The sequence below is a fragment of the Mauremys mutica genome, chromosome 25, assembly GCF_020497125.1.
Source record: "Mauremys mutica isolate MM-2020 ecotype Southern chromosome 25, ASM2049712v1, whole genome shotgun sequence".
Lineage (NCBI taxonomy): Eukaryota > Metazoa > Chordata > Testudines > Geoemydidae > Mauremys > Mauremys mutica.
In genome coordinates, this window is record NC_059096.1 from 12,502,354 (window position 1) to 12,514,728 (window position 12,375).

At 51.8% G+C, this 12,375-nt stretch overlaps 1 protein-coding gene across 1 annotated transcript; it reads left to right on the forward strand.

The window, feature by feature from the left end:
* The first annotated feature begins 1,145 nt into the window (after positions 1-1,145).
* LOC123356580 (zinc finger protein 391-like) lies at positions 1,146-11,953 on the forward strand. The gene is made up of 7 exons (XM_044999946.1): positions 1,146-1,157; positions 2,730-2,798; positions 3,326-3,538; positions 4,170-4,192; positions 5,907-6,022; positions 6,307-6,339; positions 10,680-11,953. Exons 1-7 carry the CDS (start codon positions 1,146-1,148, stop codon positions 11,516-11,518), a joined length of 1,305 nt encoding a protein of 434 aa, XP_044855881.1. The 3' UTR covers positions 11,519-11,953.
* Positions 11,954-12,375: the final 422 nt, after the last annotated feature.

The window sequence follows — 12,375 nt, forward strand, 5'->3', positions numbered from 1 at the left end:
CCCCGCAAGTGCCGGGTGTCCCTAAATTCTCCAGAAGCTGGGACTGAATAACAGGGAGCGGATCTCATGCTAATCGCCCTGTTCTGTTCATTCCCTCCAAAGCATCTGACACCGGCCACTGGGCTAGGTGGACCATTGGTGTGACCCAGTATGGCCCTTCTAATGCTCTTATGTGGGTGGAACGGCTGGAGCTGGGGATCGTAGGGCTGCTTGGAGCTGGGCTCGGGGGTGTGGCCATGGGGGAGTCAGAGCCAGACTTTGGGATGCGTTGGTGTGAGGGGCCTGTAGATGTGGGGGAGGTTCAAAGCTGGGCCTTGGGGGTGTGCCAGTGTGTGTGCAGGGGTCAGAGCTGGGATATTAGGTGTGTGTGGTTTGGGGGGATATTTGGTTTGAGGGGTCCATGTTCAGATCTGGCACTTTGCATACATTGTGGTTGGAACTGGGGAAGTTGGTGAGGAAAATAGAAAGGAGCATAAACTCTGGCCAATGAAGTGTAAAAATATAACTAGGAAGGCCAAAAAAGAATTTGAAGAACAACTAGCCAAAGACTCAAAAAGTAATAGCAATTTTAAAAAATATATATATATGCGAAGCAGGAAGCCTGCTAAACAACCAGTGGGGCCATTGGACTATTGAGATGCTGAAGGAGCACTCAAGGACGACAAGGCCATTGCGGAGAAACTAAATGAATTCTTCGCATCAGTCTTCACAGCTGTGGATGTGAGGGAGATTCCCAAACCCGTTGTTAGAGGAGGTTTTGGAACAAATTGATAAACTAAACAGTAATAAGTTACCAGGACCAGATGGTGTCACCCAAGAGTTCTGAAGGAACTCAAATGTGAAATTGCAGAACTACTAACTGTAGTTTGTAACCATTGTAATCATTTAAATCAGCTTCTGAACCAAATGACTGGAGGATAGTTAATGTGACGCCAATTTTTAAAAAGGGCTCCAAGATGATCCCGGCAATTACAGGCCAGTAAACCTGACTTCAGTACTGGGCATACTCATTGAAATTATAGTAAAGAACAAAATTGTCAGATACATATATGAACAGAATTTGTTGAGGAAAAGTCAGCATGTTTTTTGTAAAGGGAAGTCATGCCCCACCAATCTACTAGAATTCTTTGAGGGGGACAACAAGCATGGGGACCAAGGTGATCCAGTGGATATAGTGTACTTTGATTTTCAGAAAGCCTTTGACAAGCTCTTAAGCAAAGTAAGCTGGATAAGATAGGATAAGAGGGAAAGTCCTCTCGTGGATCAGTAACTGGTTAAAAGATGGGAAACAAAGGGTAGGAATAAATGGTCAGTTTTCAGAATGAAGAGAGGTAAATAATGGTGTCCCCCGGGCGGGTCTGTAATTGGACCAGATCTATTCAACATATTCATAAATGATCTGGAAAAAGGGGTAAACAGTGAGGTGGCAAAATTTGCAGATGATACAAAACTATTCAAGTCCCAGGCCGACTGCGAAGAGCTACAAAAGGATCTCACAAAACTGGGTGACTGGACAACAAAATGGCAGATGAAATTTAATGTTGATAAATGCAAAGTAATGCACATTGGAAAACATAATCCCAACTATACATATAAAATGACGGGGGCTAATGATGTAGATAGTTCTCTGAAAACATCCACTCAATGTGCAGCAGCAGTTAAAAAAAGCGAACAGACTGTTGGGAATCATTAAGACAGGGATAGATAATAAGAGAAAATATCATATTGCCTCTATATAAATCCATGGTATGGTCACATCTTGAATATGTGTGCAGATGTGGTCGACCCATCTCAAAAAAGATAGATTGGAAAAGGTTCCGAAAAGGGCAACAACAATGATTAGGGATATGGAAAGGCTTTCGTATGAGGAGAGATTAATAAGACTGGGACTTTTCATCTTTGAAAATAGATGACTATAAAGGGGAATATGACAGAGGTCTATAAACTCATGATTGGTGTGGAGAAAGTAAATGAGGGAGAGTTATTTACTCCTCATAACACACGAACTAGAGGTCACCAAATGAAATTAATAGACGGCAGGTGGTGTTTTTTTTCACACAACACACAGTCAACCTGTGGAACTCTTTGCCAGAGGATATTGTGAGGCCAAGATTATAACAGGGTTCAAAAAAGAACTAAGTAAGTTCATGGAGAATAGGTCCATCAATGGCTGTTAGCCAGGCTGGGCAGGGATGGTGTCCCTAGCCTCTGTTTGCCAGAAGCTGGGAATGGGCAACAGGGGATGATTTAGTTGGGGCTGGTCCTGCTTTGAGCAGGGGGTTGGACTAGATACCTCCTGAGGTCCCTTCCAACCCTGAGATTCTATGATTCTATGATCACTTGGTGATTCCCTGTTCTGTTCATTCCCTCTGGGGCATCTGGCACTGGCCACTGTTGGAAGACTGGATACTGGGCTAGACGGGCCTTTGGTCTGACCTAGTATATCTGTTCTTATGGTTGTTTGGGACGTGCATGGGGCTGGGGAATGTTTGGGGCTCAGGTTTGGGCTGCATCCCTGTCACTCCACCAGGGTGTCCTGTGTCTTCCTTGGAAAACCTAGTTCTGCTTTCACTGCCCCCCTGAGATCTGCCTCGCTGAGGCTGAACTGTATCTGGCAAGAAAGTCAGTCCCAGGGGCTCTGCACAGGCATGTGCAGGGCAGGATTGGGCCCTGGAAGCTGTGAGGCTCTTTCGAGCAGTTTGTAACATCCCTCCCCCCGTTTCTTCCAGGAGGCACCGGGAGAGCATCTGGCCTGTCAGCAAAAAGCCGAGGAGCAGCGGCAAAGTGCAGAGCTCCTGGTAGGTGCCCAGAGCCCCCTGCCCCTCAGGTTTGCCTGGGATCAGAGTGCCCTGAGTGACACCAAACGCAGGGCCTGTGCTACCAGCCTCAGCCAGGAAAGCATCCCCCCTGGAGCCCAGGGAGAGGGCAGGGTCAGACGTCGGAGCAACATGATGTGTTTAGGGTCCAAGAGGCTCCTGCGCAGGAGAGTGTCAGTCCGTGGCCCGGAGAGGCCCTGCCCAAGGGCTGCTCAGGTATTATAGTGACCAGGTTCCTTTCTAGCCCCTAGGGGAGATGGAGGGAAGGAGAGGAAATGTGGGTGGGCAGATGAAGAGTTTGGTTCAGTGCAATTTGATGAGGTTTGGGGAGAAAAGTCCCCCGTTAGCCATGTGCAGCTCACCCCACGCTCCTTCCTCCGCCCTTCCCGGCCTAACTGAGCTCCCATCACCCGCCGCATCAACCCTGTGTTCTGGTAAATAACTCCCCCCTCTGCTGGGGCACAGGTCTGATTCTCCCGTTACCGAGCTGCCCTCTCCCTGGGTTGCAGAAACAGACTGAAGCCGAGAGGCAGAAGATCGTTGCGGAGTGGAAGGAGCTGCGAGGGTTCCTGGAGGAGCAGGAGCAGCTCCTGCTGTCCCAGCTGGAGGAGCTAGCCAGAGCCATTGTCAGGAGAAGGGACCAGGGCGTCTCCAGACCGTCCGGGGAGATTTCCCTACTCGGAGAGGAGGGGCAGCAGCAGCCGAGGAGCCGATCCCCGCAGGTCAGACTGGCTTACGGCAGCGCTAATACGCTGCTTCTCAGCCCTAGCCCCCAACGCGCCTCACAAGGTGGGGTCAGGGACATTATCCCTATTGTGCAAAGGGGAAAGTGAGGCACAGGACGGAGCAGAGTCCTGCCCACAGTCACACAGTGAGTCTGTGGCAGAGCCAGGGCTGGGACCTGGGACCCCTGGGTGCTGTAACCCCACGACCGTCTCTCCTGCCCTGTAAATGTCTCTCTGCGTTTGCACTTTGAGGGTGAAATTCCCAGCCCACCCTCCCCCCCCGCCAGGCCCAAGGTCCCATGTCGTCCCAGGCTAGTTGGTTCAGTGGTGTGAGGAGGTTTGGGGGGGCTCTCAGCACTAGGGGGAATGTTCTCTTCCTATAAAGTGCCTGGGGAGAGACTTTCCCCGATGGCGACCTCCTAGCAGGAACTCCTGGGCTTGCTGAGGGCAGACGTCCCAGCCGGGCGTAGCAGTGGGGGTGGGAGATGGCAGCTGTTCTCTGAATGTGAACCCAAGTGTCTGAAATTCCCCAAATACCCGCGGCTCCAGTGGTGACTCCCCTGCAGAGCAGGAGGCCACCCTAGCCTGGGACAGGCCCACTGACTGCCTCTTCTTTCTCCCTGTGCAGGGTGCTGGACGCACTGAGAGCCGGTACGTCCTGGGCTCCGTTTCAGCGTTCGCGTGGAAAGCAATGGTTTAGAATTGGAATTCCACTGACTGCGGCGCTTCCCGCGCTGTGACACGTGGGCTGAATGCCTGAGATCACGTCTTTCCTTAGTGGCTGCCTCAGGAAGGAGAGAGCCTCTTACTACCTGACAGCTAATGGGGGCTGTCAAACACAGGGCCTGTGGGCCAGACCCAGCCTGGCTGATGTGTTTACGAGGCCACATCACGTGTTCACAGTGTGCAGAATCTCAGCTTTTGTCTTTTAAGAATAGGTTTCTGGCCTTCACGCTTGCAAAGAAACCTTCTGAAATGCAAAGGGAGGCGATGGTGCCTTCCTGTCTACAGCGTTTCAGTGTAGACGCTCCCTATGGCGACGGGAGGGGTTGTCCCACTGGCGTAGGTGATCCGCCTCCCCACAGGCAGGAGCTAGGTCGATGGAAGACGCTCGTTTGGCCCAGCACTGTCTGCTGGGGCACTCAAGTTGGCTTATCTACGCTGCTCAGAGGTGTGGATTTTTCGCTCCCCTGAGCAATGTAGTTAAGACAACCTAATATTCTAGTGCAGACCAGGCCTGAGTCTGTGAAACAGCCTGAAACCCGGCTCAGAGATGTGTGAACTCCCCTGGGAATCTCATTGGTGTGTCAGCTGAAATGATGTCGCTTGAATGTCCATTGCTGGTCTCTGTAGCAGGTGGGATTGGGAGGGGACAGGAGTGAAGCCCTTGAGAGGTGGGAATAGGGAGTTGCTGTAGGGAGGGAAGAACAGAGGAGAGACACAGGCTATGTCTACACTGGCAACTGGTGTTTAAAAAAAAACAAAAACAAAAAACCCTGAAAGACAAAAGTTTTGCTGCAGCAAGTGCCAGTGTGAACAGCATGTTCTTGGCAGGAGCGCTCTCCTGCCGACAACGCAAATGCCGCTCCTTGTGGGGGGGACGGTTTTTGTCGGGAGGAGAGCTGACAACGGCTACACTGCGTGACATGTAGTGGCACGGCTGTGTCTCCAAAAGCTATGTAGTGTAGACAAGCCCACCAAGACAAGGACGGGGGGCGGGGGGAGGAAGGCAGGGAAACAGGGTAGAAATAGCAGAAGTGGCTGTTTTCCCTCTGAGTGAAAAAAGCTGTGACAATGAAGTACTTTATAACTAACAGGAATTAAAGCTTTCGATATAAAGGGCAGATTCCCGCCCTGGATCTTTGTGCCTGGGTGTCCCCAGTTTATGCCCTAGCCTGAGGACAATGATAAGTGGGATACAGGCCCTCCACCAATGGGGCTGACACCCCGGGATCACTGCTTTAGCTGAAGTTCTCCGGGCTTTGGGCATTGAATGGTCCAGGTTCAATCACTGGGGAAGACCTGGGCTCTGTCTGTGCCCCTGTGAGCACATGGGACACGCCCACTCTCTGGTCTCCGTCTCCTCCCTTTCCACATATCCCAATGCTGGTGCCCCTTGGTGCTGGAATAACGCAGGGTGGAGGGTGGCTCAGCACCCCAGCGTGTCCCCGCGAGGGCACCAGAACCTGTCTCCATTCCGGACCCCAATGGCTCCCCACATCCCATCTCTCTGGGCCCATGGAGCGCACCGGGCTGTGGGCAGGTGACATCTCAGACGATAAAGCTCAGATGCAGGTTTTCTGGAGTTTGGGGGTTTCTGGGATTGGGGATCGGACCCATGTCTCACCCTTCCTGCTTTCCCCAGCAGGGAGGACGGGCCGTTTCAGAAGCCAGAGCCGGGGTTTGCGGAGCTGGAGAAGAGACTCAGCGATTTCTCTCTGAAAAGTGCCATCCTGCAGGAGGTGCTGCTGGGATTCAAAGGTGAATTGGAGTTTGGCAGCAGCTTCCTACTGGTTGGAGGGACCCTCGCCCTGGGGAGGAGTCAGGGGCTATAGTGTGTCGCTGACCCTGGGCTCCGTCTCAGCCCCAGCTCAGGGAGTTCCCCTCGCCCATGCGAGTAGCCCTGTGGGGCCGGCTCTGCCTGAGTTACCAGCCTCGCCCCGGGTCCCCATCTCATCATGAAAAGCAGGTACGTTAGTAACCAATAGGAATATGCCCATGAGTGCGAGGGCCTGAATTCTCACCTCTGCCTTCCTCTCCCCCAGAGACTCTGCGGCTGGAGCTGGAGAACCACACAGGTACGTTTCTGTCTCTCCTGGGGGGGTTCTGACCAAGAACCATGTTAGCGGCCGGGGATTGCTGCCCCCAGCCCGAGATAAACCTGGAAGCGGTGGAGCAGTGACTGCCCAGGTCACTCCTGCGGTGAGGCCTGGGGGGGTCAGAGTGAATCCTGAGCTGAGTGGTGCATTTCCCTTTGAGAAAGGAACAAGAACCTGAGAGGTGTGAAATGGTGAGAGGAGGCTGAAACACCCACACACGGTGCAGTCTGCAGCTGTAATGAGTGGCTGAAAAAGGCCCCAGGGCGGCAGCAGAGTTTCAGGAGGGAGGGGTTGGAACCCTTGTCTAGACTGATCCTGAATGCGAAATGGGGCTGCTATGGTGTGTACGGACTGGCTGTGAAGGGAAGAGGGCACTGAGCTGTGTGGGGCTCGTTCTGAAGGAGGAGGGGGCTTCGCTAGTGGAGATCAGTGTTTCTCTCACTTCACGCTGGGGAGCCTTCCGTTGAGGTAAAGAATTTTTGTAACTTTCTGACGTTTACGCTAAAAGTAAGACCAGGGCTATGGAAGGGTGTTAAGCCTTCGCAGTGCGTGTTTCATGAGGCCGACAGAGAATCCCTGGCCTTGAGGGATAAGAGTGTGCAGGGCCTGGGGCAATGAGGTTTTCCTTATTTAGGCCTAATAAAGCTTCCAGTATTTCCAGGCCCCCACGACTGCCTCTCCTGAGCCCCCTGGGCGCCATGACTAAGGCTACGATTTAGTCACGGGGTATTTTTAGTCAAAGTCATGGACGGGTCACGGGTAATAAACAAAAATTCACGTCCTGTGACCTGTCTGTGACCTTTAGTATAAATACCCCTGATTAAATCTTAGCTGGGAGCCCCCAGGGAGCCAGCAGCTGGGCACCGCTGAGTAGCAGCTGCTCTGTCTGCCCCCGGGGCCACTGCTCCGGTTGCCCCCAGACAAGTGCTCGGGCAGCTCCCAGGGCCAGCCACACCTGCTGCTGCCTGGGTAGTCCCCAGGGCCAGCTGCCGGGGGCCGACGAGCAGCGGCTGGCCCCATGGCTGCTGCTGGAGCAGACTCTGTACACACACCCTACTGACCATAACATTCAGAGCATGACGGGCTTTCATGAAATACCTCACTTGACGTATATTTATAGCCAATAACATTGTATACAGCCTGCCTCAGAATGGTAATGAGGCGGATGAACTGGAAGGGTGAAATCAGCATCAACGGAGAGCAGTTAAACCATCTCAGATTCATGGATGATATTGTGCGGATTGCCAAAAACACTATCAAACTACAGAAAATGCTGTAAGAACTCGACACAAAAAGCAGCCAAGTGGGACTGAAAATGAACCACTCTAAAACGAAATTCATGCGGTTTGAGGCCTTGCCAAAAGCCCAAATAATAGTCAAGGGGGAACAAATAGAAGTGGTTGAGCGATACGTCTGTTTGGGCCAAGAAATCAACCCGCACCACGGTCAGGAAGGCGAACTATCGCAAAGAAAGGAAGCTGGCTGGCGCGCATTCAGTTCTACCAGGGGTGTCCTCCAAAGAAAAATCAACAAGGCAACACACGCCAACCTCTACTGCCGGAAGTGTTATACGGCAGCGAAACATGGGCGCTTACCAAGATAGAGGAGCAACAGCTGGTCTGTCATGGAGAGGGCGGCGGAAAGAAGAATTCTGGGGATTTCAATCAGCGACCGAGTCCCCAATGACGTGATCAGACAGCAGAGTTGAGTGCAGGACGTCGTCGTTGAAAGCAGGTACAGTAAAATGCGATGGGCCAGGCATATAGCTAGGTTCACTGACAATCGATGGCTGCAGCTGTTGCTGAGTGATACCCACGGGAACTGAAACAACCGCTCGGCTGACCTCCAAAGAGATGGGAAGATTTTATCATGCAAAGGCATGGCCGCACCTGGAGAAGGAAGGCCAGGATAAGAGAAGAATGGAAGACTCACTGTGATCGGCGCAATCTGTATGAGGGCTGAAGTCACCGATCGATCAGCTGCAGTCAGTTCCAGCTACCCCAGGTTTTCAGGCCAAAAAGATCTCCCCCTTAGTCCCCTAGGTAATGGATGCCAGAATGGCTGTCTGCCTTTGGGTATGTGACCCAGAGTCTGTCTCTGTGCCAAGAGCCAGTGTGAAGGCTGCATTCCCCGTCATGAGTGCTAAATGGGCTCTCCTTGGTTTAGCTTGAGGGTTTGGTTTATGTTATAGGTAGATGGCTTTTCTTTGTCCTCCCAGGAACTGCCTGGTGCAATTTCCATTGGAGACACGGGAAAACAGCATTTCTTTGTCTGGGACAGGCTGGGTGTATGCACTGCTTATAAAAGACATTTTAAAAACCTTTTCAGCACATGCCTATACTTCCTTACACATGACCAGTACGTGTAGCACACGGTACTATTAATGCCAGGCATGTTACCTGTTTGCAGAGGATACTTTACATGACAACTTTTAGTACTGATAATGACAGCAGTGTGTTGGGACAATGGGATCAGCCTGAGGAGAGTCGCGTATGGCATGTCCTCTGCCAGATGACACCGAGGGCTCCATGGGCCACACAGGGAAGGGGAGATTTGGGGGATCTGGAGCTGCAGGGGATCCCAGCCAGTTAACACAGAATCTCTGCCCAGGCCCCATTGCTTTGGAGCCTACCCTTCATTTATTTTCATAGGCACCAACTTTCTCCGGCGCCGGGGGGACTCGTGCCCCCCAACCCCACCCCAACTCCACCCCTTCCCCAGCCCTGCCCCGCCTCCATTCCAACCCCTTCCCCAAATCCATGCCCTGGCCCCGCCTCTTCCCTGAGCATGCTGCGCTCCCCCCCCACCCCAGTGCTTACCGCGTGAAACAGCTGTTTTGCGGCGCAAGCGCTGGGAGCCAGGGGGAGAAGCAGAGCCCAGTGTGCTCAGGGGAGGAGGCAGAGGCGGAGGTGAGCTGGGGCGGGGTGGGGCGCTGCCAGTGGGTGCAGAGCACCCAGCAATTTTTCCCTGGAGCACCCACGGATTCGCCGCCTATGTTTACTTTAGTCCTTTTTCACTTGCTTTTACATATTTTTTTCACATATTCTTATTTCTTGTCCTCTCTCCATCACTCACTTCCCCCCACGGATGCCCTTCCCTACCTGCTGAGGCTGCAGACACTGTTCCCGAGTCCATACATTCCCCCCTCGCACTTCCTTCCCCAGCACAAATGGGCACTTCGGTGATTATGTCACAACGTGGTTAAGAGACTTCTGGGGACTCAGAGAATTTCACTTCTCTCTCCCCGTCTGCAGCAGCCACAGTCTGTCTTCCCTGCAGGCTCCTTGGATCTTTGAGCCAGTCCCTCCTGAGGCCACATGGCCCGATTCTTGTTTCTCACATTCTCCTTGTGCAGAGAAAATCAGAGTCTCTTGCTCCTGAATTATATTCTGTAATTTCCCAGCCACATGCCACACGCTGGGGTATTTTAAGACTCCCTCCCACTGCACCTGACTCATTAGATTTCCTGACATCTGTTACCTCTGAACTGCTGCATTCATTGACACCCCCGCTCCCTCCTATCCCTTACTGTGCTGAAACCCCTCTAGCTCATGCTCACTGGTCTCAGCTTCTGTAGGACTCTCGCATTGTCACTGTCAGTGAGAACTAGATCCAGGGTGGTGTCCCCTCTGGCTGGAGCTCCCTCTTTCTGGGACATAGAAATGGGTTCTCTGTATTTTAGGATCCCCTCTGTTGTCTGGCTGTGAGTGTTCCCAGCAGAGATGTGGACAGTTAAGTCTCCCCATTAGCTGAGTATCCTGCAGTTTGGAGCACCTGGGGAGCTGGCTCTGGGATTTTACTGCTTTAAATAAGTTTATGTTAAATAATACGACATTGTGACAAATATCCCACAAATTCACCTGCCCTCACCTATTTTCTTCCCCTGAGCGGGGCTTCCAGTTTCCAGATCTAATGTGCTCTTCCAGCTGGAACAAGCTCAGAGCAAAGAGATCCTGGGAGCTGATTGCACAGATGGGAATGAGTTAAACTAACTCAAAACTTCTTTGTGTGTAATGAAAAGAGTCTGGGAGTCCCTAAAAAGACCTTGTGAACTCTGGGTTTAGGGTTGTCCTCAACATGTGATGTGGCCTCATGAAGGAGGTCAGTTTCCCGCCCACCCTCACTGACATCTGGCAAAGCTTCCTCCCTGATGCGTGGGATGTGGAGGCAGATTGATCCTGTCCTCGCTCTCCTCTGGGAAAAGTTTTGGGAGGAGTCAGCTCCTGATTTTTTCCATTTCTCCAGCAATTATTTTGGTTTGTTTCCCCCTTTTCCCAGAGCAGGGAATGACTCATGATTGGATTGTCTCTCTGTTGCAGCAGGTGATGGGGCAGTGAGTGAGAACGAGGAGCAGAATCCGCAGCAGGGAGATACTCAGCACATGGAACCACCCGGAGTGTTATCAGAAAGATCTGAAAAGACTATTCACTGGAGTCGTGAGCAGAGAAAAGGTCATGAGAGTCAGCACTGGCCAGAGAAGCAGCAGGGAAAACAGCCAGGGGATTGTCGGGGAAGTGGCAAGGGTCTCCAGGAAACCACAGCCCAGCAGAGAATCCCCCCAGGAGAGAGAAAAAATACCTGCAGTGAGTGTGGGAAAACCTTCAGTAGCTGCTCAGCTCTTATTACACATCAGAGAATCCACATGGGCAAGACACCCTATAGATGCTGCGAGTGCGGGAAAAGCTTCAATCGGAACTCGCACCTTAGTAGACATCGGAGACTCCACACAGGACAGAGACCCTTTAAATGCTCGGAGTGCGGGAAAAGTTTCAGTGTGAGCTCAAACCTCATTGCACATCAGACAATCCACACAGGAAACAGGCCCTTTACGTGCTCTGAGTGCGGGAAAAGCTTCAATCGGAACTCAAACCTCATTACACATTTTAGAATCCACACGGGAAGCAGACCGTTCACATGTGCTGACTGTGGGAAAAGCTTCACTGACAGCTCCAACCTTACTCAGCATCAGAGAACCCACGTGGGGGAGAGACCCTATAGATGCTCAGAGTGCGGGAAAAGCTTCACTCGGAGCTCAGACCTTATTAGACATGAGACAATCCACACGGGAGACAGACCCTTTAAATGCTCCAAGTGCGGGAAAAGTTTCAATCAGAACTCACACCTTATTACCCATCAGAGAATCCACAAAGGAGAGTAACCCCATAAATAGCTTGGCTAGGGCTGGCCGGAGTTTGGGTTTTTTTTATAATACATTTGCTATTTCCCACATAGTGACCTTTAAAGCTGTTTGCACCATTTGCTTCACTCTGGTCCCTCAGCTCCCCCAGGTGAGTTGCCTGCTTTTGCCGCTCACCCTTTGTTGGGGTGAAGCCCATCATCCGTTCTATCAATTCCTTGATATCCTGTAAGTCATGGGAGCGTGTGCCCCTCCTGACAGGAATGTCCGTCAGTCCCAGATAGGGAGATAGGGGTGACCTCAGCTAGCTACACTGAGGTAAAATCTACTTGGACCTTGTCTCCACTAGGGTTTTCCATGGAGTTAGCAAGCTTGAGTTACCTATCTTGAGTTAAATGCTTAGCTCTTTTTGCAGTAAAGACATAGCCCTGGGAAAGTGGTTGGGGTTAGCTAGCACATTACGCTGACCTAACCTGCATCACCCTTCCTAGTTCAGACAACCCTAAGGATCGCATTTATATTTACTCCTGCGGGAATTCTGCGCCGAAAAAATAAAAATCCCGCACACAATATTTTAAAATTCTGCCAATGTTATTTGTCAAAATAACACTACATAATCATGCCCGTTTCAAGTATTTTGGTAATTTATTTCAAAATACCTGTCAGCAAGTATGACTGTGACAATACCGACACACACACAATTTCCCCCATGAGCAGAGAGTTAAAGAAACCCCTTTGACAGCCCAGTTCCTGTTTCTCTGCCCCCTCCCCGCCCTGCCCAGATCCCAGCCGGGTGCCCAGACACCAGCTCCCCTCCCCCCCAAGCCCAACTGTGACCCACCCCCAGGCCAGACACCTGCTCGCCTCCCCCACTCAAG